General features: G+C 39.3%; 2 protein-coding genes across 5 annotated transcripts; one reads left to right on the top strand and one right to left on the bottom strand.

Moving 5' to 3' along the window:
* Window positions 1-268: 268 nt before the first annotated feature.
* Window positions 269-7584, bottom strand: si:ch211-248a14.8 (RNA-directed DNA polymerase from mobile element jockey). 3 transcript variants are annotated; one of them, XM_040001515.1, is made up of 4 exons: window positions 6986-7265; window positions 5929-6127; window positions 952-1252; window positions 269-867 (listed from the first exon to the last, which is right to left on the bottom strand). In XM_040001515.1, exons 1-4 carry the CDS (start codon window positions 7063-7065, stop codon window positions 461-463), a joined length of 987 nt encoding a protein of 328 aa, XP_039857449.1. In that variant the 5' UTR covers window positions 7066-7265; the 3' UTR covers window positions 269-460. The 3 variants fall into 3 exon arrangements, with proteins under 3 accessions (XP_039857449.1, XP_039857448.1, XP_039857447.1); XM_040001514.1 differs by lacking the exons at window positions 269-867; window positions 952-1252 and adding an exon at window positions 2336-2869 and having other exon boundaries at window positions 3206-6127; window positions 6986-7584; XM_040001513.1 differs by lacking the exons at window positions 269-867; window positions 952-1252 and having other exon boundaries at window positions 2336-6127; window positions 6986-7329.
* Window positions 7585-12084: 4500 nt separating this feature from the next.
* On the top strand, window positions 12085-25292 carry p4ha1b (prolyl 4-hydroxylase, alpha polypeptide I b). 2 transcript variants are annotated; one of them, XM_040001599.1, is made up of 15 exons: window positions 12085-12307; window positions 15265-15347; window positions 15477-15573; window positions 16370-16521; window positions 16777-16914; window positions 17132-17371; window positions 19012-19235; window positions 19323-19499; window positions 19623-19693; window positions 21765-21864; window positions 21989-22042; window positions 22131-22196; window positions 23228-23296; window positions 23766-23862; window positions 24253-25292. In XM_040001599.1, the coding sequence occupies exons 2-15, from the start codon at window positions 15266-15268 to the stop codon at window positions 24321-24323; spliced, it is 1638 nt and encodes a 545-aa protein (XP_039857533.1). In that variant the 5' UTR covers window positions 12085-12307; window position 15265; the 3' UTR covers window positions 24324-25292. The 2 variants fall into 2 exon arrangements, with proteins under 2 accessions (XP_039857533.1, XP_039857534.1); XM_040001600.1 differs by lacking the exon at window positions 12085-12307 and having other exon boundaries at window positions 15242-15347.
* The last annotated feature ends 94 nt before the right edge of the window (window positions 25293-25386 follow it).

Below are 25386 nucleotides of genomic sequence, written 5' to 3'. Positions count from 1 at the left end.
TTTGTTTGTTTATTTGTACATAAGAGAAATTCAGCTTGTTGATAGTTGCTTAATACTTCAGCTTCATGTCTGAAAGAAAAATTGTAATGTTTGACCCCTGACGCTTAACTGTTTCATTAATAAATACCTAGCTTGTAAACTATTTTCCATTAGTGCCATTACTGATTTAGAAAGTGCGAGCAACAGCACTCATGTTGCTCACGCTGCAGAAAGTCACAAGTAGCTAGGGCATGTATCGTCTTAATAACATATTAAAAGAATAAGATAAAAACTTGTGATGACACATAATTACTAACCGTATATCCTTAGTGTGCCACCATAGCCTGCATTTTGTCTTTTATAACTTTGTAATGTGAGTGGATATTGACTGATAAGGGATGAATAAAGCTAGTATCTACAGGTATAACACTTTGGTTAGGGTCAGTGGAGTGCAAGATGATCTACTAAATCTTTTAGTCCTTTACAGAAGCTGAAAAAATGGTTGAACTATGTACCTCGCTGAGTGGAGCAGTGCAGCAGCAAGGGGTGAGACACAAAGAGCCACTACACTGACCAGGAAGCTCAGCACCATTCCCAGCAGGAGAATGGCGAGCAGGTATCCATGGAAGAGCAGGATGCGCCAGTTGGCCTGACTCAACACATGCCAGGGACGCTCTGGGTGCAGAAACCACAGGAGGCCCAACACCCAGCTCTGGTTCACCAGCTGTGTATAGTAGATGTCAAAAACAGAGGCTTGGGAATCTGGAGGGTGGCTGCACTCCATCTCAGACACTTTAGCAAGCCAAGTCAGAGACAGGCTGTGCAGGATTAAAGCCAGAGGTCCATATATATACTCCAGAGGCACAGTACTTAAGAGACCCTCAGATGCTGCAGACAGACAGAAAGAGAAAACTAATTAGAGGTTCATTTACTCTAATATGTGAAACCCTCATCTGATATCCAAACTTTTACCTGTGACGATCACAGAGGTCCCACTGATGATGAAAGTCAGAGCAGTGATGTGGCTTGCTGGTGGGGATGCCAGCTTCAAGGCAAAACTAAAGGCCACAGTTACCAGGGGCAGCAGAAGCACCATGAGGACGAAGAGGTTGGAAGATGAGCTGCTGGCTCTGGCCCACATGGTCAGCACTGCTTGAATGCTGCTACAGATAGCAGACGGCAGCATCCTCTCACCCAGGGACCTTGAATAACTTCTTAGATGCACCAGATCCAGGGCATGCAGGAGATTTAAGAATAAGAGAGACACCAGAACCTGAAAAGACAGAATATAAAAAAATAAACAATTATCTAACTTTAAAAAAGCCTACATGTGGTTATGTGAATCACTCATTTTTAATGATAGGAACTGGAGGGTCATGTGCCTGGCGGGACTGTCGATCGAGGACGCTGAAGATATCTACCTATTCGGAACCATGATAACAGGGTTCTTGCTGATTGGAGCTGGCTTGGCCCTGACTTATCGGAGAAATAAGAGAGCGGAACCGGCTGTTCAAACCCCCCCAAAGCTGCCCGCTGGAATCGAAGCGACGGGACGAGGCGCGACCTCTCACAACGAACGCAGTGTGGTTAACACCTTGGAGACGCTTACAGCTGCCGTGAAGACTCAAAACAACACCATTGAGCGTATGTTGGGATACATCAAAGAGAGGCCTGCTCAAAATGAGACCCTTGAGCTGGATCACATCGCAGAACGGCTCACTGCAGTTGTGGGGTCTCAGAATCACAAGAATGATAACACCATGGAACAGAAGTTTGATACCATCATGGGGAGGCTTGCGGCTCTCCAACGGGAGATTGAGAGACCAGTGTCGGAGTGTTAAGAACAGCTTGAAATTCTTCTCTTCTTAGCTGCTCGCATAAAAAGAAAATTGACAACATCAACATGCGGACACCACAGCGCCAGCTGGGGCTGGAGCCGAACAAAAACTCCCTGATAACGACTGTGTGATGACTATTCTTCCCATCCCATGCAAGGCCACCTGGATTGGCTAGCAGACTGTTTACTTAGCCTGATAGGGCGAAGGACACTGTCTCAGCTGAACTATGGACACACACACACACATACACTTACACTGGTAAGCACTCACACATTTCCCTTCCCCTTCCAATGCCTTCAATGCTTGTTGCCTCCTGGGAACACGAGGCGGGTCTGGGCCCGCGCTGGAGAGTCAGCGCAGTGGCAGGATGGCTGCTGTGTTGCCTGGGATTACTCCTTATCCCCTACCCAACCCTGTTGCTGGTCACGTGCTCTATAATGTTGTACTGTGGACATTTATGTGCTTTTCTGTGCAGAGGAGGTTTTTTTTGTTTCCTGTTCTCATGCTGTCCTCCTGTAGCCCGGCATGAGTAGAGGTCTCTTTTTTTCCTCTTGTACCTTTCCCATTGTAGTGTACGTTTCAGTTCAGTTCAGTTCTTTTTTTATTTCAAACATATACATTCACCAACGTTTCATAAAATCATTCCATACAGTTGTTTGAAAAGGAGTAGGCAGAAGTATATACCTATTTAGCCCTACCCCCTCAGGTTTACATCCTCATCATCTAAATTTGAACAACAAAAACGTATACAATGCCTTCAACTTAGAACATAACATCTCAAAAAAATATTTTCACATGTTCAACTAAAACTATATTTAGATTTGCTAATTTGCAGAAGAAAATAAACATGAGTTTGACTGCTGTCTTGGGTTAATTGCATTTTCTTCATTCTTATACTTATTTAATATTTCTTTTTTGAGTTTTATTTTAAACTGGTTTATATCACTACTGACCTTTATTTCTTCTTTTAACTCATTCCAGAATTTAACTCCCGCTATTGAAATAGACATCCTTTTCAATGTTGTTCTTACTCTTTGTAATTTTAAATTCCACTTCCCTCTAAAATTATACCTCCCTTCTCTTTCTAAGAACCATTTACTTATTTCGATTGGGAGCATCCCTTTCCTTACCTTATATATTATTTGCACTGTTTTAAACTTCACCAGATCCTGGAATTTTATAGCTTGCGTCCTGATAAAGAGTGCATTTGTGTGAGCCCTATACCCCTCCTGATTTATTAGTCTAATGGCCCTTTTCTGCATTATGATTATAGTCTGAATATTACTTTTATATGTGTTTCCCCAAACCTCTACACAATAACTCATGTATGGTAATAGCAAAGCACAATATAACATATACAATGTTTTCCTATCCAGAAACTGTTTTACTTTCCCCAAGACAGCAATGCCCCGTGCTAACTTTCCCCTCACATAAGTGATGTGTGATTTCCAACAGGCCTTTTGATCAATGATCACACCAAGAAATTTTATGGCATTAACATTTTCTAGATATATATTATCGACACAAATTTCAATGTTAATGTTTTTCTTATAGTTTCCGAATAACATAAATTTTGTTTTATTTAAATTTAAGGACAATTTGTTTCTATCAAACCACTTCTTTAATATCTTTAACTCCTGTGTGATCACCTCCAAAACCTGTTGAAATTCCGCACCTGAACAAAGTATATTGGTATCATCTGCAAAAATTACAAACTTTAATATCTTCGATACTTTACAAATATCATTTATATACATAATAAACATTTTCGGACCTAATACTGATCCTTGAGGTACTCCACATTCAATATCCATCATTTTAGATTTAAACTCATTTATTTGTACATATTGCTGTCGATTCATCACATAGCTGTTTATCCAATCCAGTACCACACCCCTGAACCCATATTTTTCCAGTTTGATTTTTAGAATTTCGTGGTCAACAGTATCAAATGCTTTTTTTAGATCTAGAAAGACTCCAAGTGCATACTTCTTGTTATCCATACATTCTGTTATTTCTTCCATTAAATCCATCAATGCCAAAACTGTTGATCTATTATTTCTAAACCCACACTGGCAATTTGCCAACAAATCATGTTTATCCACAAAGCTATCAAATCTTTTCAGAAATGGTTTTTCCAGTACCTTAGAAAACTGGGAGAGTACCGACACTGGTCTATAATTTGTAAAACAATGCTTTTCACCTGATTTATAAATAGGAATAATTTTTGCAACTTTCATTTTTTGTGGAAAAACCCCTTCCTGGAAAGACAAATTAAAAATATATTGTAGTGGTTTTACAATACCATCAATTACTCTCTTTACTGTTACCATATCAATATCATGACAGTCATTTCAGTGTTTTTTCTGTAATGCAACCGTTCTCTGACTTGTATCCCCATGTGATGTCTGTGTTGTATGTGTAAGGTCGGGGGGCGGGTTCATTCCACTGCAGGGTAACCTGCCACTGCATGTGGCGAATAAATTTTGAACTTGAACTTGAACATTTACTTCAATTCATGTGGCTAAGGCATGTTAACACAAACTGGAATGTGTGAAAGGTAGTAACGTTTACAGCTGAGACTGAGTGAGTGCCTCTTCATCAGCAATTGCCTGCAGCGTCAATTTGGGTCATAATTTCGAACTAGTCCTGACAAAAGGGAACAGAGTTCACATCTACTTTAAAAAAAATAATAATTATATTTTAAGCAAAAGTCAAACAATGAAAAAGTAATAAAAAAATCAATCTATTTTAATTAATATTGTACAACATCCTCATCATTTCTGTTTTTGACAGCACACTTAATCATTTCAATGTTGCCACTTTAGAGCCTGTAAATATTGTGATGGATTTCTATCGAACAGGTTGGCAAGTAAATGAGTTAACTGTAGAGATATTAAACACTATTACACTATGAACTAATAGTGAAATAAATGCTTATGTCATTTCATGCTCAAGCAGCTGTAGTTTATTGGGTGGGTAATACATTACAATTAGCCATTCTTTGCACAATAATATTTTACACTCGGGGGCACTTCATTATTACCAGTTCAGCTGGTGGTTAATAAGATCTCAGTCCAACGGAGCAGCTTTAGGATGTGGTGAAACAGGATTGATGTGCGATGTGATCATGTCAATATGAAACAAAATCTCAGAAGACTGTTTCCAGCACCTTGTTGAATCCGTCCAACAAACAATGAAGTCTGGAATGCAAAGGGTAGTCTAGCCTGGTACTAGCAAGGTGTACCTAATGAAGTGTGAGCATATGCTGTTGACTTTTCACTAACACATCCTGATTTCTGCATTCTTGAATTTATGATAAATATGCTGCAACATACCTACACATTTACTATTCTTCTGAAGGACCTCATAAACAAAATGCATATAAAGCGGGTCATATGGATAAGACGTGGACTAAACTCAACCGGTCCTGTGACTCATTTTCAGTTGTTACGGGCAATGTTAGCTTGTGGACCATACTATACTGTGCTATACTGACCATTTAGTCAGTATAGCACCTCTCCTATATATCAGCAGTTGAGGTCAAAGCTGGACACCCAAAAGTTAATTCCACCTTTGTACAGCGTCACACTTGCATCTGAGTTCATTGGGCAATCATTTGGTTAAACATCTATCCTGCACACGTGTTATCAGCAATAACGTCCTTCTGTCACTTCCCTCTATGTCTGCTTTCACCTTTAAACTAGCACAAACAGCAATTACTGATAGAATTTCACTGACCACCACAGCTGACGGCACAAATGATTAACAACAATCCAATGATTAAGCTTACATTTTGAAAGACCATTTGAATGTTTGTTATAACTTCCTACTTTTTTCTTTTGCAATATGTAACTTCATTATTTGCCTTGATGTTGGCAAAGCTATTATAAATGCACCTGTAATTGAAGCAAAAGCAAATACCCTGCGGTCAAGAAACAGAGCTTTGTGTAAACTAAAAAGCATTTGAGTGGCCTCACATGACCTTTTTTCTCACTTATATAAATTACTATTTATACAAATTTGTAAAAAGGTATTTTTGACCTTATCCTTTCTAATCAGAGTTTGGTTGTGTCCAAAAGAAGAAAATCCAAAAGTTGCAGACACCAACCTGGGCAAAGCTGAGGGCCACAGGATACGGGTAGCGATACTGAGGGATAAAAATGGAAGCCACAAAGTTTCTGAGTTTGTCGCCCAGACCATATATCACCACAACCAGCAGGACCAGACTGGCAACCAGGGGCTTCAGTGCATGATGCGCTGAAAGACACCTTACAGCCGAGGCATATCTCGTCCTCCATCTCCCTGAACTGTGCACAAGAGACATAAACCATAAAGTCACACTGATAACAATGAACTTATAAAATGTTTTTTTTTTTCTTTTTGTTCTGAGTTTAATGTTTTAAAAAACTTACATTGGAGGATATATAACCTTTCGTTTGCAATGCAAGTTTGCATTTTAAATGCAACTCCTGACTCTTTTATATGGTTCCCAAGATCCAATATATTAGATTAAATTAAAAAAAAAAAAAAACAGCAACAACAACAACAAAAACAGCATTATCTTTTATCCAAAAGATGTGTGTTTTTTAAATTTATTTATTTTTGTATTTTATTGCAGGATTTCCCACCTGAAGTCCAGTGTAGTGAGAGCAAACGTTATTTCCTCTCACAACAACCTAACTTCGCTATTTACGGATGATCTCAAACAGTGTTCTAAACATGTATTGTAGTCGGGACAATCACATCACAATTACATACACTGTCTGATTGTTTTGTTGTTCCTTTTCAGTTGTTTATGTTCCGTGTGGCATGCCCGAAAATCGGTGTCTGCTATTGCAGTTTCCTTGTTAAATTCTACTGATGCCAACAGTGCGTCCCTTTTAGACCAGAATATTCTTTTTCAATAAAACGCATGTCAATTATGAGTCTGTAAATATACAGCATAATAGTAAAAGTCAAATAAATGATAACATAAAGCGCAGAATAAATATGTATTAAATGTAATAAGACCTCAGAGGACTAGTAGGCGCGTTTAGCTTTAACAGCCTATCAGCAGAAAAGAAAAGAAAGACGTATAGACAAACTATAGCAAAACAAATTTAAAAGGAGCGCAACTCATTTTCTTTTCGGGGGAGGAAAAAAAGCGAGAAACGACATCTACTCACCATTTTGTTGTCGTCATAAAGTCATAGTTCATCTTCAACCTCCAAACCAGCCATTCCGTCTGTGTTGCTGTCACTTCCATTCATTCCTACAATAGCCAGTAATAATGCGATTATATCAATAATAATAATTCATCCTCGTATCGCACACGTATCCCGTCCGCCTTTTATTTTGGTATTTAAATAAATATAGACTTGTAACTTCATTCATGCAGTTTGCTTGAGGTGAAGTAGTACCCTTTGCACCTCCTGCTTTGGCAACTGTTTGTGACATTCCTCTCCGGCGTTTCGTTTGCTAACGACCACATGACCGCCTGTGTCAGGGTGAATTTGAATAAACAGACTCATTAAACTGGGAGGACTCTGTTCCCTGCTTCTCAGAGTCTACCTGCTGCACTGTGCGCACTGGGGTTCTTATAACTGTATTGCTATAAACACTAATATGTCATGGTTTAAATGTGTGAAAACTGCTCACATATTCTTCAATGACTTTCAGCAAAATCATCCTGTTGGTGCTAAATGACTCAAGAGTGCACCAGGGGGCAGTCAAACACACCACCTTTTCTCAGTCCACTGTTTCTTTCATTAAAGTAATATAATAGCTGGGTAATTTGTTACTTTTGAAATGAAAACATTACATAAAATATATCCATTATCCCTCCTCTTCACATGCCCAGCATCCCAACCTTCCCTCTCTAACTTTGGCTCTAAAGTGCTCAAAGTGAGCTGTGCCTCTCATGTACTCATTTCCTTATCTGTCCTGGTCACACCATGCAAACATCTTCAGCTCTGTCACCTCCAGATCAGCCTCCTGTCTTATTGTCACCTTCACCAAACTATACATGATAGCAGGCCTCACTACCATCTGAACCTTCTCTTTTAGCCACTTTCTCTCTGTCCTTATGCATACTACGTATTTCTCTGACACTCCTGACTTCCTCATTCAGCAACCAGGTTTCTCTCATCAACATATTATGATCCACAAAGACACAGTGCACCTCCGTCTGACTTTGTCTGTACTTCTCTACCAACACTCGCAAAGCAAACCCTCACTTCCTCCTTACTAATCCTCTTATACATAGTAATGGAAACAAAAATGCTGCAGTACCACAGCTGACAGACTGTGGTATTGACACATGACAGAAAATGGTCTCTTTCAGTTAAAGTTTGTGTTCTAGCTGTAGTTCTTATAATAATCATTGCTCTGCAAACGGGTACAATGCACTGCATGTGGGAAAAAAGAAGCCATCAGGGAAAACTTTAAATGAAATAATAAACATAAAAGAGCTTGATGTTTGAAATACTTAAATGCAGACAACCTAACAAACAAGGGTTTGTATCAGGTTATCTGTGTCATGCAACAAAAAAGGCAATAAAATGTTGTAGACCAGCTGCAATTGGTTTAACCCTTGTAATGTCCTCGGGATTCCCATACACTGTGCTTAGAAAGGCTCATTCTATTATTAATTGTGTGAACCATCCACTTCACAGTGAGTTTGAGTTGTTGCCTTCCGGCCGCCGTTTTAGAGTACCTCCGAGGAGGACTAAAAGACTCCAGGTCTCTTTTATCCCTACTGCGTCCTGTCTCCTAAATGGCAAATAATTGTCCTTGAATTTTCTATCATTATTATTGTTATTATTGTTTTATAGTATTGTTCTGTTTGTTCTTATCAGCTCAGCTGACAACTAACCATAAAGAGACAAACTTCAAAGGGCAGTGATAAAATGCAAAACTGGATATGTAAACAACCACTGACTAGGGTCAACAAAATGCAGTCTGTGGAGGTTCTTGACAGTAAACACTGAGGGGGAAGTGGGAGTATCTTCAATACAGGACAAAGGGTGAGAGGTGGAGAGGCAGTGGCTGAGGTGAAAGTGAAGAGGGAGGAGATTCATATATTACTATGTTACTGTGTTTCCAAGACCACCAGCTGAATTAAGGGCAAGCCTGAAGCAGCGTTGAGAGAGAATTTGTAGCAGCTCTTGTTGGGGTTTTTGAGAGAAATTTTCTGATGTTTATTAGTGTGTGTGTGTGTGTGTGTGTGTGTGTGTGTGTGTGTGTGTGTGTGTGTGTGTGTGTGTGTGTGTGTGTGTGTGTGTGTGTGTGTAGGATGTTCTTCTAGTTAAGGGCTAGAGGGAACAGCTCATGCATTTGCCAAATAACTTAAAGGAAATAGTTGTAGGACCGTCCGGGTAAATGCTGTTGTGTCTGTGTTTGAGCTGTTCTTTTTCTAGGGTATAATATCTTTAAGGTCTTTATAAAAAAGTGTAACCTCCTAAGGTACTTTAACCAAATATTAGTGGGGGAGTATGTATATGTTTGAGGTTGTATATATACTTTTGACCCCATCTGGATAAAGAAAATCAAAAATAAATTTCAATTTGAGGACTTAATTATTTTTTTTAAGTCTCTCTATTCTTAAATAAAGATGTATGCTGTAAAATCTTTCCACCCTGAAAAAAAAAACAAGACTTCAAAGAAATCATTGAACAGTGTTGGATCAGGTGACCCTGAATCCTCCATTAGTCGTGCTGCGTTTGGACTAGGCTGCTTGGGGATTCCCATAATGCATTGAGTGTTTCTTCCTTAGTCACATTTTTGGTTTGTTCACATATGTGTTCATACACCTCTCCGCATTTAATTATTAATTATAACTAATCCCTGACACTCTCTTCCACAGCATGTCATTAGTCCTGTCTTCCTCCCCTCACCCCTAACCAGTCATGGCAGATGGCCACCCCATCTTCCAAAAAGGATTTTTTTTTTTCCTTTCCATAGTCACCAAAGTGCTTTCTCGTGGGATTTCTTATGATTGTTTTCTTTGTATTATTGTTGTGAATTAGCGCTGTGAATTGAATCTCCAACAGAGAGGGTAACTGTACAGACAGTAACCATTCCTGCATCACCCCTATCTGGAACAAAAGTAAAACAGGTATATTTATTGCCAGTTCTCTCTGCATGTAGACACTGTAGTCTTTCTATTTCAGTGTGTGAGCCAGAGACCGTGCTGGCTCCTGCTCTTCCAGGAACAGTTTGTATTGAGTGAGCAACTTTACAATCTTCTGAATGCAGTGGGTGACCAGCCCGCTTTGTATGACCCCTACTATAGTCTTATCCTTGACTGATGCAGTGCAACAGTTAATTAAGAGAATTTTCATTTTAAAGATAAACATGCTAATCTTAAAGATTAACATGGAATAAAGTAATACATAATGATTATGTGTCTTTATTATGAATAAATACGAGTATTAGGTATAAAGAGCCATTTGGTGATGAAGAGGATGCTGTGATAGTGATACACCTTGAGCTGGGCTGTTTAATCAGCTGCATAGAGCTGCAGAAATATTCCACAATACTACTGTATGCGGAGAATGATGTAGCCCAGGTCACACATGCACATATATACTTTTGCTTATTGTAGCAGTATGGCATTCTAGATGGGAATGTCAAGACTGTATTTGTAAAATTAGTGTGAATAGGTTTATTTTGATACCATTGTTTTGAGCTACAGCCTTATTGAATTACCAAGAAAGCCATATATTTATGATGAGGTAAACTTGCTTGTCTCTTTGAATTATGCTGACTGTATCTAGCTGAATCTGCATTTTTGTCTCAACGTTTCTCACTGCATATTTCAGTGGGTGGTGTAAAGGCCAGGGCCGACTCCCCAGACCTCTAATCCTGATTTTTTTTACAGCTCAGTGCTTTAGAAATGGACCTTGTCATCATGCTGGGAGAATTCTCAGCTTTACATGCCCTTTACCCTTTCCTCTGCACGAACCTGAAAGCCAAGCCCCCACTGCGATCCTGGAGGGAGCTCTCTATCAGAGCTCTGCCTCCCAGGCTTCGGACTACCGAATTATCAAGAATCTGGATATCACACATGTAGTCAACACCACTGCCGACAGTCCTAATGCTATTTTAATCACTATGCTACTAGAACCTGGTGGAGGCTCTGCCACTGACATCCAGCTTCATTAACACTGCACTTATGTCTGAGCCTGGTCCACTGCAGTTTCAAAGAAAAAAGGGAATGCACAGCCCCCAATGTGAACTTCCTGCGTCAGATACTGACTTATGAGGAGCAGCTGTTTGGGAGCAGACTTACCGCCTTGGACGACATCTGTTGATGACTGCGGGAAAAATGGGAACGGAAAGCAGTATACTTTTTTTTCTTCTTAAGTGGAGACTGAGAAGCTGCAGGGAAAACACTCGATCTCGGTTCACTATCCAAGTCCTCACTCTAAGATGTCATATTTCAGATTATACAGATGTTGAATTTGTAACCTCTGTAAGCCTCAGTATAACACTTATGACATTTTGCTTGGTGACAGTTGATAGAACATGTACATTAATAAGGAAATTTTATTTAACTTTACATAAGAAAGGTTTATTATCTTCAGTTTCACTCAGTGATGTAATGATGTGCTGATACTGAGAGACATACCACCTGTTTTGCAGGTTGCTCATGTGGATATCTAAGATGACAAAGGCTTGCAAATAGCCAGTGTTTATCACAGACATATACAGTCTGTAGTGTTTACACTGGGCATTTCAGTTGAGACATAATGCAGTTAACAATTTGCCCCTCTGCGCGCGCGCGCACACACACACACACACACACACACACACACACACACACACACACACACACACACACACACAGAGACAGACAGACAGACAGACGTAGCTCCACCCTGTTGAATTCAGCTGAATGCAGAAGGAATTCACTCCCTACCATCCCACACTTTTTTTTTCTTTTTGTGAAGCTAGTAAGAATAATTTTCTGGAATGTGGGAGGAAGATGATGAAAAATGTCTGTTCGTTCAATGTAAACGTTACAAAACTACACAAAACATCTGTTGAATGGAGATGATGGGCCCGGAGTGCAGATGCATACATGCAAAGTTGAGCACATAGGTTTTAGAGAAAGAGGAGAAAGAAAATATCTATCGGCAGTCTTTTAACACGTGGCATGTGACCTCACTGGAACGATTTCCCCATTAAACACCAAAATACTCATCTTCGGTCGTGTCGGTACGGGTCAACACTATTACAGGCACCTCCCCTAACAATTTACAAACGACAGCCCCCTAAGTTTTCAGAAGCAGAGAGTGTATGCATGTGAGTCTGCACGTAGCATCCAGCCCCATCCTTTTAGAAATACAGCCCGAACCACCAGATAGCCAATAGTGCACCGAATCATCACAGACAGGAAGAGCCACCGGACCGAGTCTCCAACTTCAGATCGTTAACTTCACTGAATCGGTGTGGGCTTCAGGGAGAGACCCCGACGGCTTCTGCTACAGGATTCTCTCGATTAGGTGACTATCGACCCCTTGAGTGAGATAAGAAATGTAGGCTTATCTAGAAAATGTGTTTACATTTCAGATAGTCACCAGTTTACAGATTACATCTTTTCACAGTGTTTGTCGCTGTTACCAACAGCAACCGTTGTTGCTGCCAACTGATTTGCTGTGCGAGCTTTGAGCTAGCGGCAATGAAAAGTAGAACAAAAGTAAGCCAGGTTTTCGGTTTCTGTGTTGTGGGTCAAAACAAAGATTATACTACTAAACTAAGCAGGAGGCAATGAGATGACCTGAACCAGTTAGTTAAACTAGAAAATAGCAAGAAAAGAAAACGTAACCTGGCTTTTCCCTGTGAAACTTTAGCTAGCTTTAGTTTTCCGGCATTCCAGCGCAATGCAGCGTGGGATGCTTCTGCCGTCATATTGCTTTATGCCTCATTTAACAGCCTCTATACATTTTATTTGTTAATGGCAAACATTTTTCACATTTAGTCTGTCATATTTCATAGTGACAAGGAGATAAAATGTCATATCGAGCTACAAGCTTTGTTTATATGTAACTTCCTCCCCAAAACAACACCAACCAAGAAGTAAAAGCCTTCCTGCTGCAGTTCAGTCTGCAGCTTTCATTGACTGAGTTTTGCAGGTAATATCAGACTCCATCGGGCAGTGTGCAATCCTCACACAGGAGGGAGGGGCGAAGACGTGGCAGTCCTCTTCCATGCACGTCCTGTGCTATCTGACTCCATAGCTGGAAAACTTGGAGACATTTTGTGCGATGAAGGAAGTTTCTCAGGGCAGACTCTCAAAAATAAAATTGTTTTTGTCAGGAGCAGGTTTAAACTTGGCATAACGTATTGCGAAGCCAGTTAGGCTATTAAAATTGTGCTTTTTTGTCTGGGTGTTGTTTGTTTCATTACGTTTCCCCCCCTGTATTTATCTTAAATATTCCTTATGTATACTATGGATTAGTTATATTCTCATCATAACAGGTAAATAAGTTTTAGAGGTTTTTGGGGTTTTTTGTTTTTGTTTTTAAGGTACTAAATATGCACCAAAATCTAATTCTAGATGTCTAAGGATTTCGAGCTCTTTCTTTTAACACTTTTTTTAACACTTATTTCACTCTCATTGTGGCTGCTGCTGCTGCCTGGTACAACGTTTACAGCCCTATAGCTGAAAGTTGATTAGGAAAGCAGGGAGTGGTACAAGTGACATGACAGGATAAAGGCAAGTAAACTAGCAAATTGCTTTATCACATGACTTTATGGATTTATATCCATCCAAGGAATTTTTAAGGGTGGATACTTTTGAGGAAACGCGAACCCTGTGGTCCAACCAAAAGGAGTTGCCTTTTAGATTACACATGAACTGGTTTCTAGGTCAGCAAGACTTTGTTTTTATTCTTAGTTTTTTTTAAATATGGGATGTACCAACATGCTTATTAACACAATCACCTCCTTTCACTTCCATGTGTGGCATGACCAGAACACTTGGTTTGAAATTAGAAATGTTCAATATACAGCTATCATTTTTGCATCACACTTAACTGAGTGTGAAAGAAAATTGTAGTAATTACCCTATCATTACACTGGGTACAATAATTGCATTCTTCAAAACTTTTATCTTGGAAATCAGAAAGTGTAAGAGGCTGTTTATGGCTTTTAAGTGGCAGCACACATTATGCAGTTGCAGAAGTAGCTTGGTAGCAGTAGAGGATAATGGTAAGTTGTGTCTTGCTTCAGATTTTTTTTCCACCCTCTCTGCTTCCTTCTGCTGACCTAAATTGAAATCTCATATGAAGTCACTCTATTTTTTATTCTCATTCAAGACTTGCCCTTGTGGCAGAGTCGAACCTGCCTCAGCCTGCTGCTGGCTTACACTGAATAGTTTATGGACGCTTCATGATCTTCATTTTGCCTGTGCGCTTATGGGTGTGTGTGTGTGTGTGTATTTGTGTTTACACTATATTTATAACAAACCATCTCACTTGGTCAAGCAGCAGGCGTTTTATAATGTGGGGGATTTTTGGTCTTGATTCTTTTGGCTTAATTTCTTTCCAAAACGTTTGTCCAAGTCTGCTCTCTTGCTATTTTTCTTTTGAAAAACAAAAAGCCAAAATGTGATGTGCCACTGGCCAACATGGTTCGGTTTGGGTATATTTACAGTCTTAGTAGTTTGGAATTTTTTAGTACATTCTTGAAATAAATAAGTGATCTAATTTTGATGTCGATCATGGCATGTGGCATGTTGTGGACATCCCAGAATATTTAAAAGTAAAATTCTTGCACATTTGCTCTGAATTTCTGTTATGTGGGTAAGAAAAAAAATTAGCACCACAGTAAAATTTGCGTGGTACTTCTTTATACTATTTGAAGTATAAAGAAGTGCATGTGAGAATGCACAATGGAGTCATGCATTCTCCTGTAATTTGTGGCTTCAAGAAACAAAAGATCACAGTGCTGCCTGTCCCAGGCCTAACCGCCAGCCTCAAAGCTAAACCAGACATATTTTAGTAGTGTGTCTGGTTTAGCTCTTTAATTATATGACTAGAATCAATTGGATTATGGTGATACCTTATCATAGAAATTAAAATGTCTTCAAGGTTCAAGGTTCTCAAGGTTCTTTATTATTTGTCACATGCATAGTTATACAAGTATAACACACAGTGAAATGTAGCCTGACACGCTCCTCGACATGTGCAAAAATTGGGGGGGGGGGGGGTAGAGGAAGAACATTTTATATATATATATATATATATATATATATATATACACACACATATAGTATATACACTGGGTGAATGTGCAGTAGTAGCAGCAAGCAGGTGAATTCTGTACATTAATATGAATAGATATCTGACTATCTGACTATTTTACAGTTTTTATTTTTTTCAAAATAGGTAGGTCGTTCACTGACTCTTTTAATCTGCATGTTTTATTAATTTAATGCTCTTCTCTCACTCTTTATCAGAATGGAGCTGCCGTGTTGTTGTTTATTGCTGCTGAGCTGCCTGCAGTCGCTCTCAGCCCACGCTGACTTCTTCACGTCTACAGGTAAAAGACTTGTGTTATGTTACTACACACACACAAGGCCAAGAAATTTTAAAGCTCGTACTAATTTTATAAGATTAGTATAGTTTATCATTTCAGTGTTTGCAATTAATATGTGTTTGTTTCTTTCAGGCCAGATGACAGATCTGTTGTACACAGAAAAAGATCTCGTCACCTCTTTGAAGGACTACATCAGAGCAGAAGAGAGCAAACTAGAGCAGATCAAACGGTGAGTTTGTCAACTCCTGGGTGTGATTTGCTGCTGGGGGCATTTCTCCCTTCTCGTCGTCATGTCCTTGCATCTGCTAAATTATTTTTATCCCAGTGCCAGAGTCAACCAAGCACCGCAATCGCTAGCTAAAATAGAGAGAAATAAAAAGGATACAGAGCGCAGAAACATTCCAACTGTGTTAACCACATGCCTGATCATTTCCATCAGAATCCCCTACAAAGATGAGATATGCAGCTTCTTATTTCAACTTTCTTAACTACAGTTATGTACCGGGGCAGCTGACTCACATCGCACAGTTAGAAAACTTTGATATGCAGGAGTGGGTCTCTGAATTAATGTTACCTGCACAGTTAGTTGGTGTTGCAACTGGTACAGCTGCTGTGTGGAGAAGCCACACTCCTGTATGAAAAGATCAACCCTAACCTGACCCTCATTCACTGGATGAAGTTAGGACCTGTGATCCGTGATGCTTTAGGACACGTTACAGAGCCGAGTCAGCAGTAAACGAGGATTTAATTCTGACAGGTTTATTGTTGCTTATTGGATTTGGATGATAATATTGATTGATAATGACTGATAATATAGCTTGATAATTGATAATATATACATATACAACTTCATTTAAAAAAATAATTTGTAAGTGTCTATAAACATTGTGGTTAGCTCCATGTTTAATTTCTGAAGTTGCTTTCCTAAAACTCCATAAATATTATATATGACAGCCGTAATAATAGGTAGCTTGCTTACAAGTGTAATCAACACACTTTAATCCATATTACCTTTTTTGTGATAGGTGGGCTGAAAAATTGGATTCCTTGACAGTTACTGCCACGCAGGACCCTGAAGGCTTTCTGGGACACCCTGTGAATGCCTTCAAACTGATGAAGAGGTTGAACACAGAGTGGGGGGACCTGGAGAGTCTTGTGCTCCGTGACACCACTGGAGGTATGAACAGTAAAGCCCGGGTTCAAATAATAACACTGTAATATTTGGTTTTATAAATGAGTGGTAAAAACTTGCAGAAAAAGTGCAACACAGAAGTACACTAAAACATTGACTTGTTTGTTTTAGGTGTATGTGGATGGATGAAACTCCCATCTAACTGTTCACCTCATGAAATTTTAAGAGAAAGTGTTAAATGTCACTTTGAGTGATTAATGTGCCCTCACATAGAATACTTTATCGTGCCATTTTTCTCAGGATTTATTTCCAACCTGACCATCCAGAGACAGCACTTCCCAAATGACGAGGACCAGACCGGAGCTGCCAAAGCTCTCATCCGGTTACAAGACACTTACAGACTTGATGCCAACACAATCTCTACGGGAAACTTACCTGGTAAAATCCTCCGAACAGTTGCATGTCACAAATAAATGGCATGAGTTCACATGCCCATGGGCCTATTTGTTCATTAAGGATTCAAATGTACAGATATAAAGACAAAGTGACTGCCACGAAAGTCACAATAAATGTCAGACGATGTGAGTTTCTTGGGGGAAGGGTTTGATTGTTTTCTGATTTCTTTTCCCCCCCTCCTGTGTGTACTCCTAACTAGGAGTGAAATACAAGAGCCACATGACAGCAGAGGACTGTTTTGAGCTGGGGAAAATTGCCTACTCCGATGCCGATTACTACCACACAGAGCTGTGGATGGCCCAGGCCCTGAAACAGCTCGATGAGGGAGAGGAGTCCACTTTAGATAAGGTGACAGTGATCGACTACCTCAGCTACGCCATTTACCAGCAGGGGGAGATGGAGCGTGCAATGGAGTATACAAAGAGGTTGATTGAACTGGGTGAGTCTCTTCATATTCTAAAGAATTAAGAAGTAAGACTGTAATAGTGTGGAACTTGCTTTAATTTGGCCAAACAAAATAAATTATTGTTGGGTATTTTAAGCAGCAAAGTTTAGACTGAAGGACAGACTAAACAGAGGTGAGGCACAGGTCAACATTTCCGAGCCAGACAGACATAAACAGTTCAGGCAGTTGCTATGTTGGGGCATAACATCTGTGCTGTAACAAATCTGTGGATTCTTGTCTCAAAACGCTGCTGTTTGTACCAGCAAAACAGTTATCTGTATAGCACAATTCACAGAGCGGTGAAATCTATTTTTTAAAAATGACCGGGTATTGCTTTTTTTTAGAGACTTATGTGTCATTTGTCCCTTTTTATTTATTGACATTACTGATTTAACAGGAATAAGAGAGGATTTCAGTGTGTCCAGGTACAGTTTAAACCACTGCCAGACTTTCCAAAGCAGTGTTAATGTCAATTTTATTGATATTTTTATTATATTATATTTATATATTTATATTATATTTTACACATAAACTCAGTGTGCTTAACATAAAATATAAAAACATTAAAAACCCATGTAAGTCTGCAATGCCTTAAGGCTTGTAAAAACAAAAAAACTAAACTGTACAAAGGAATAACATGCATGGTAACATACACACAGACAAGCACGTACACAAAAGTGTTATTAAGTGTAAGTGTGTGAGAAAAATAAAGGTTTTATGTTAAGTTAAGTTTGTTTTTGAATGTAGACATGATTGTAATTGACCTCAGAGGAGTAGGAAGCTTGTTCCAAAGAACAGAGCAACAGAAACTGAAAGCACCCTCAGCACACTTAGATCGAATTCTGGGGACAGTTAAAAGATCTGCACCTGATGACTTGAGAGGTCTTATTGGGTTATAGACACCCAGCAAGTGAGAGATGTACTTGTGTGTGTGTGTGTGGGGGGGGGGGGGGGGGGCAAATCACTGAGTGCGTTATGAACTAGCAGAAGGATTTAAAACAATCAAAGCTCAAAACCAATAGAGTGCGAAATAGCTTCCTTACCCGAGCCGCTGTCTCCATCACACCTCTTTGCCAATCAGTGCACCAATTCAAAGGACTATAACCAGCTACACACACACACAAACAGTTTTTAGGTCTGTGACTTGCTTATGTTCGCACACCCACCCTTTTCTTCAGAGACTACTAGTATGAGAAGTTGCACACAAAGCCACTTTAAAGCATTGAGCTACTTTTTAGTAGAAATATTTATACTTTCATATTCTGTAGTAACTATAGCGACCATTTGTACTGCTGTTTTCTTCTGTCCAAGAAAGTGACACTGTCAGCTATCAGTTTAGCAGTAGTAAACAGTCCCCTTGCTGTTATTTTGAAAGTTATGTTGCTTCCTGGGCCATGTCCTGCTAAAAGGGTGCCAAAGCACCCGAAGGACATTGTCCCAATGGATTGCAATGTCTCAGACTGCAGCTTTTGACAGTAGTCCTCCATCTGAGTTGAAGTCATCATTACTGACTGATGGCATATATTTGTCATGTTAGAAGCGATGTTGTTGTGATGGTTGGCATTGTGACAGTTTTAGTTTGCATTGCTGCTTGTAATCACCACTGATGTTTTCTCCTGGTTTTTCACACGTAGACCCAGAGCACCCGCGTGGCAAGAGCAACCTGAAGTACTTTGAGTTTCAGTTGGAGAAGCAAAAAAAGGCTGCAGAGGAAGAAGCTCCAAAACAGAAGGAGCGCGAGAAAAGAGAAACAGCTGAAAAGAAGAAGAAGGAGCAGAAGAAGTCCAAAAAGGCTTTCTCTCTGATCCCAGAAAGGGAGAAATATGAGATGCTTTGCCGTGGAGAGGGTATCAAAATGGTGAGGAAGAGCTGAAAGCAATTTATAACTTGCATACTGCAGCTCAGTTTTAACTTTTTGTGTGCTCTTTTCTTTTCTCTAAATCAGACGCCTCGTAGGCAGAGCAGGTTGTTCTGTCGTTACTACGATAACAATCGTAACCCCAGTTTACTGCTGGCGCCCGTCAAACAGCAGGATGAGTGGGACCGCCCCTACATTGTTCGCTACCTTGACATCATCTCTGATGCAGAAATTGAGAGAATCAAGCAGCTGGCAAAACCACGAGTAAGCAGTTCAGATTTTAGGATTTCATAGGTGGTTTGGGATGGCAAAGGATGGGAGGTCAAAGCTGTTATTAGCAACGCATACTTTAACATCTTTATGTGTTTATCTGTGTGTGCTTCACAGCTACGCAGGGCAACCATCTCCAACCCCATCACAGGAGTGCTGGAGACAGCTTCTTACAGGATCAGTAAAAGGTAAGACAGAGCATGATGATGAGGAGGAGAAAATCTTATTTTCCCCTTTAATAACTGAGCTCACGTCTTCTTCTGTACTCCCGTCTGATCACAGCTGCATGTTTCTGCCCCTCATAAAGGCCATCCTAAAGGCTCTTGAGCTGAAGCACTCTCTCCTGCTGAAAATACGTTTTCTAAAAATAAAGAAACATCTGTAGCTTTTTTCCCCCAAATAATCCTAAATGAAAGGGAAATGCTAAATTACTAACGCGACTGAATATGTAGCTATTTGTGGAAGAGTTGCATTATCCAACTCTTTTTTTGAGGACCTTTTTATGGGTCTGTTTCTGCTCAAGTGTCTGCTCCACAGAGGTAACACATGAAGGTAGCAGAGGGGAAAGATATTACTCTTTTACTAGTTGATACTAACATTATTTCTTTTGTGAGCTGCCTTTTCTTTCCCTCTTTTTCCCCTTATTATGTTTTGTCCGTCCTTGTGCATGTGTGCTTCCGCAGTCCATTTTCCTTCCTTCTTTGATACTGCTCTTCCTGCTTCTACGTGTCCTGCTGTTGGAAATGCTGTAGTTAACGGGAGCTGTGGTGACTGAACCCCATTCAAGGAAAATCCCTGTGAGGTAAGGGGTCAAAGATCACTTGGAAGGACTCTCTCCCTTCCCCTGCTCATTTGACTTCATATCTATACCAGGCTACCTGAGTTTTCCCGTGCTGGATTTTTATGTCCCATAGCATTGGTTGGAACTTTCCAATACAAGGCCATTTTTCTGTAGTTCTACATTTTGTATAAGTTCTGTTTTAAAAAAGAGACATTGTGAAACATCAAAGGCCTATGTAGTGCAGATAAATGACCGTTCAATTTTTATAGATGCCTTGCTCACTGTTTTAAATTCAAATATAAATCCCATCCTAAAAATAGCACGTTAGCAGCCCACCAAAACCCCATGCTTTCTTTGGTTTTACTGCAGTTGGTAATTAATGTGTGTGGGTGTCAGGGTGTGGTGTTTCTTTTGAAGTTTTGTATGCGTGCATGACAGCCGGCACGTCTTTCTAACTTGAGTGAACTTGAGGTAACAGACAGATGGAAGAAATCAGAACAGTTTGAACTCAATTTAAACGACTGCAAGAGACTTAAGGAAATAATCCACTGGCTCATGCTTCATTCAATATCCATTTATAAAATATGACCTATCAGTACAAACTGAATGAAAAAAGATGACACACACAGACACACGTGTTAATGCTGATCTGCAGGCATTCTTAAAAACATGATGAAGAAGCTATATGGGCGAAGAATCATCTCACTGCCTTTGTAACGTCTTAAAAAAACTTGTTTTCCTCAACCCACATTAGAGTGTGTTGGAATTGTCTCTCATATAATGGCAACTGCAAGTTCGTGTTAAGAGGATGGACATTTTTATTTTGTTTTTAGTGGATATTATGGCCAGAAAAAAATATTTTATCTAGTCCTAAACCACACTATAGAAATATCTTCAAAGATATTCATTAGATATTGTAAAGCTGGATATTGTTCCCGTTTTCCATTCCCTTTGCACCTCTACTTCGCTTCTCTATCACTCACATTACAAACTCACGTTGGTTTTTGTTGGCTTTTGATTCCAAGTTTCCTGCGTAGCATGCCTCTCGGACACTTTTTACAGGAGAAAATTTTACTACCATCTCGTGCAGCGGTCCCCAACCCCCGGGCCTCGGACCGTTACCGGTCCGTGAGTCGTTTGGTACCGGGCCGCGAGAGTAGAGGCTCAGGTGTGAAATGTATGGTTTTCAGGGTTTTTATCGGTTTTCAGCATTATTTTGTTATCGTTTTTATCTTTAACTCGGTTTTCCTGGGTCTTTTCACGTGTGTTATGAATAAATCTTCTTTTTTTCGGTACCGGTACTAGTTTTATTTTGTTGTATTTATCCGGTCCGTGAAAATATTATCGGGCATAAACTGGTCCGTGGCGCAAAAAAGATTGGGGACCGCTGATCTACTGGATAAAATGTGTGCATTACTAAAATATGTTTCCCATGCGGTTTCATTCTCAGTTTCTCTGTGTTCCCTTCTATATTCTAGTGCTTGGCTCACTGAATATGATGATCCAATGATTGAAATGATCAATGACAGAATTGAAGGTGTCACCGGGCTTGAAGTGGACACTGCAGAAGAGTTACAGGTAAAAAAGTTATTTCAAAACCAACAAAAAACTGTACATGACCACCAAAGCAAATATGAAGCAAACAAGTTCCCCTGTTTCCTCTGTTAGAAACTGATTTTTTTTTACATGTATTTGTCTGCAGGTTGCAAATTATGGTGTTGGAGGTCAATACGAACCTCACTTTGACTTTGGAAGGGTACGTTCTTTTTCAGTTTGCCACAGTTAATGTACTGCTGCATTAATGTGGTAGGATGTTTAACATGGTATTGGTTATCTCCGTACAGAAAGATGAGCCAGATGCCTTTAAAGAACTGGGAACTGGGAATCGTATTGCAACGTGGCTTTTCTATGTGAGTGATCACCCCTTTGGACCAGCATTAACCTTCTTTTATTTATTGAAGTTTGATTTTTACTATACTAATTGCCTATGCTGGTACTGAAATTAATTTAGCAGTCAGTGACACAGTCATTGTTATAATTAAAGTAGACATTGTTGACTTATAAGTCTGCATATTTGATAATACTGAGAAAACTATCTTATTAAGTTTCAGTATACAAATTAAGAATGAACCCTGTCACTGCACATAGTGCTAGCAAAGGGCTAGCATAGTATCGAGGGCTAGCTGTCATCTGTGACTATGGGCTTTAGTGTCTTTGCTGTGATAGGACAAAATTTACTCTGCTGATGTGATAAGAGAAACAATAGCATCTAAATTCTCAATTCAAATACAGTACGTTCAATATTATTACTTAATCGGAAAGTCATGTGACTCCTCACCTTGAAACAGTGTCACAAAGCATTTACATGAGTGAGGGGCCATGCTTGTTAAGTAATGAGGAACACGGGTAAATTTGGAAACAGGAGGATTTTATTTTACTCAAAAAATGCACAAAACTATTTACAAAAATTATATTTGAAATAAGTTCTAGGAACCTCAGCAAAAGAGGTCAAATAATCTGAACTCAAATCAGACTCAGAAATTAAAAAATGGACTAATAAAATGAACTAACTGCTTAAACAAAACCAAACACAACTGAGCAGGAATTGACTCAGCATGCAGGAAACAAATGGAAACTTAAGTCTTGGCTGATCACACCAACTTAGACACACTGGGAAGCAAAATAAATAATGATCTGTTATTGATCTGTTATCCAGAGAAACCACATACTGTAGCAGCTAATTTAACAGCTACTTCAGAATAAATAATACATTGAACATAAGATTAAACACATTAACAGTGTTTACTTTACAAAAGTTAATTAAATCTGCATGCTACACACAAGAACTATTCTATCTTCAACTTCATTTTATATGAAACTAAGGATCTCATATAAGTTGTTTAAATTACACTGCTGGATTTTTCTTCTGTCTCTGTTGTAGATGAGTGACGTAGCAGCAGGTGGAGCCACAGTATTCCCAGATGTTGGTGCAGCAGTTTGGCCTCAAAAGGTAAATGTTGATATTACTCCTCTTATAAATGTCCATTAATATTGATTTTCCAGCTAATCCTATTATGTAACAAACTGAAGGATTTTGTAAAAAAGGTCACAGATGTCCATAATAAAGTACACACCGTACATAATAACAGAGAAAAATATACTTATTCAAGCACTTTTTCTCTCCAAAACACATTTTATTAATGGTAAAGGAGCGTTTTCATCCAATATAAGCTCATTTAGCGGAAATAACTGCCAATTTGTTCATAAAAGGATTCTTTCATGTGCCCCCATGCTCTTATAATGTTTTTAACTGCCATTTTAACAGTCCCAGTATAGCAAGAGAACACATGTATTTAAATTTTGCTTTATTTATCATTTCACTTCTGAGAAATCTGTTGCAAGTACTTTAGGAAACCAAGTCTTGGCTCTCTGAGATGATGTGCGAACTACTTAACCACTGGTGCCTGTTTGTTTTCCAGGGTACTGCAGTGTTCTGGTACAATCTGTTTGCCAGCGGGGAGGGAGACTACAGCACTCGACATGCAGCTTGCCCAGTGTTGGTGGGCAACAAGTGGGGTGAGTTTGATTGCTCTTGTTGGCTATAAAGCCGTCTACCTGAGTAAGCATTGTATAAAAGAATAGTGCTTGATTTGAGGACTTGGGGATTTTGGATGATTTTGAGACACCAACACAAGGCCCAACTTCCGTTGAGCCTGTGTCCTCCAACTCCCTCAACTCTATTTACATTTTTAAACATTACAATTATATTTAACAATTAAGACAATGCCATTTAAAAAGTCTGAAAAAGACATTTTAGTGTCAATCACTGCTTGATTAATAATGTTACTACACTGGCCAAAATAATTGTGATTTTACAGATGTTTTACATATTTAAATGTGTGAGTGTGTGTGTGTAAGACTGGGCTTATGATTAATCTATCTGTGTATTTTTCTTTCCATCATCAGTATCAAACAAGTGGATTCATGAAAGAGGCCAGGAGTGGAGGCGACCTTGTGGCCTAAGTGAATCTGAATGATTGTCCTCATCACCTTCGTGGCCCTCTCTTCCCCTCCTTGTGAAACACCCAGGACTAAAGAACTCTGCTGCAGATCACAGCGTGATGATGGATACACATGGATACAAAGAGTCTAAATGGCTCACCTCCTTTCTATAAACACTGACTTGTGTTTTTTCTTTCCTCTCGCTCTCCACTTGTTAGTCAGTTTCAGAGACTGTTTTGGTTAATGTCAAACTCCTGGACTGTATTGGCATTAAGGTGCCAAGGTGACATGTTCATAAGGTTTTGTTGGATGGTTTTGAGAAACACTTGAGCCCCTTTGTTTGCACTCTGAATGAACCTTAGAAAATACTAAACTGCATCAGAGATGTTTGTCTTTTCTGACAAGTCAGTTTATGTTCAGGCTGAGCTTTCCCTGGGAAACACTCCAAAGAATTGAAAATTATGACCATAATCTAGGATTGTGGGGTTTTTTTGGTGGAAAAATAAACACTTTATTTCCTGTAAGCTGTGTAAAGATCCAGAAGTGGTTTTAGTTACTTGCAGTCTATGCAGTACATTATCACATGTTGCTGATCTGCCTAAATGCCACTGTTTATCACTCATTGTTGCAAAATGTAGTGTGCACACATGCATGGGTACACTTACAGAGAGGTGCATACACCCCGATACTGCATAACATTAATTTTATATTTATGTGTTTTTCCTGGATTTAATCCTCATTGTCTTATTGTTATGTGAGGGGGGGAAACAAGCACTACATTTTCCCATAACGGAGTCAAATAGTGATTCTTTAGAGTAGGTTTGGAAGAGTGTGACCAATGCTTTCAGTGTATATAATGTGTTGGGTTTTTTTTTTAAGAAAGAGGCATTTTATTTATATGTCCTAAAAACAAGTTTATGTTGTTTATGCTTTAAATGGAAAAAACAATGCTTTTTTCTTTTCTACAATAAACTACGTTACAATAAATAAGATGATCAACTGTCCTTCTGCAGTGTGTGTGTGTGTGATGGGATTTTTTTTTTTGGGGGGGGGGGGGGGATGAAGGCATCACGTGACCGACCAACACTAATGATACCG

This window comes from Simochromis diagramma, unplaced genomic scaffold, assembly GCF_900408965.1.
Source record: "Simochromis diagramma unplaced genomic scaffold, fSimDia1.1 OVJJ01000421.1, whole genome shotgun sequence".
NCBI lineage: Eukaryota > Metazoa > Chordata > Actinopteri > Cichliformes > Cichlidae > Simochromis > Simochromis diagramma.
This window is presented reverse-complemented; position numbering and strand designations above follow the sequence as displayed.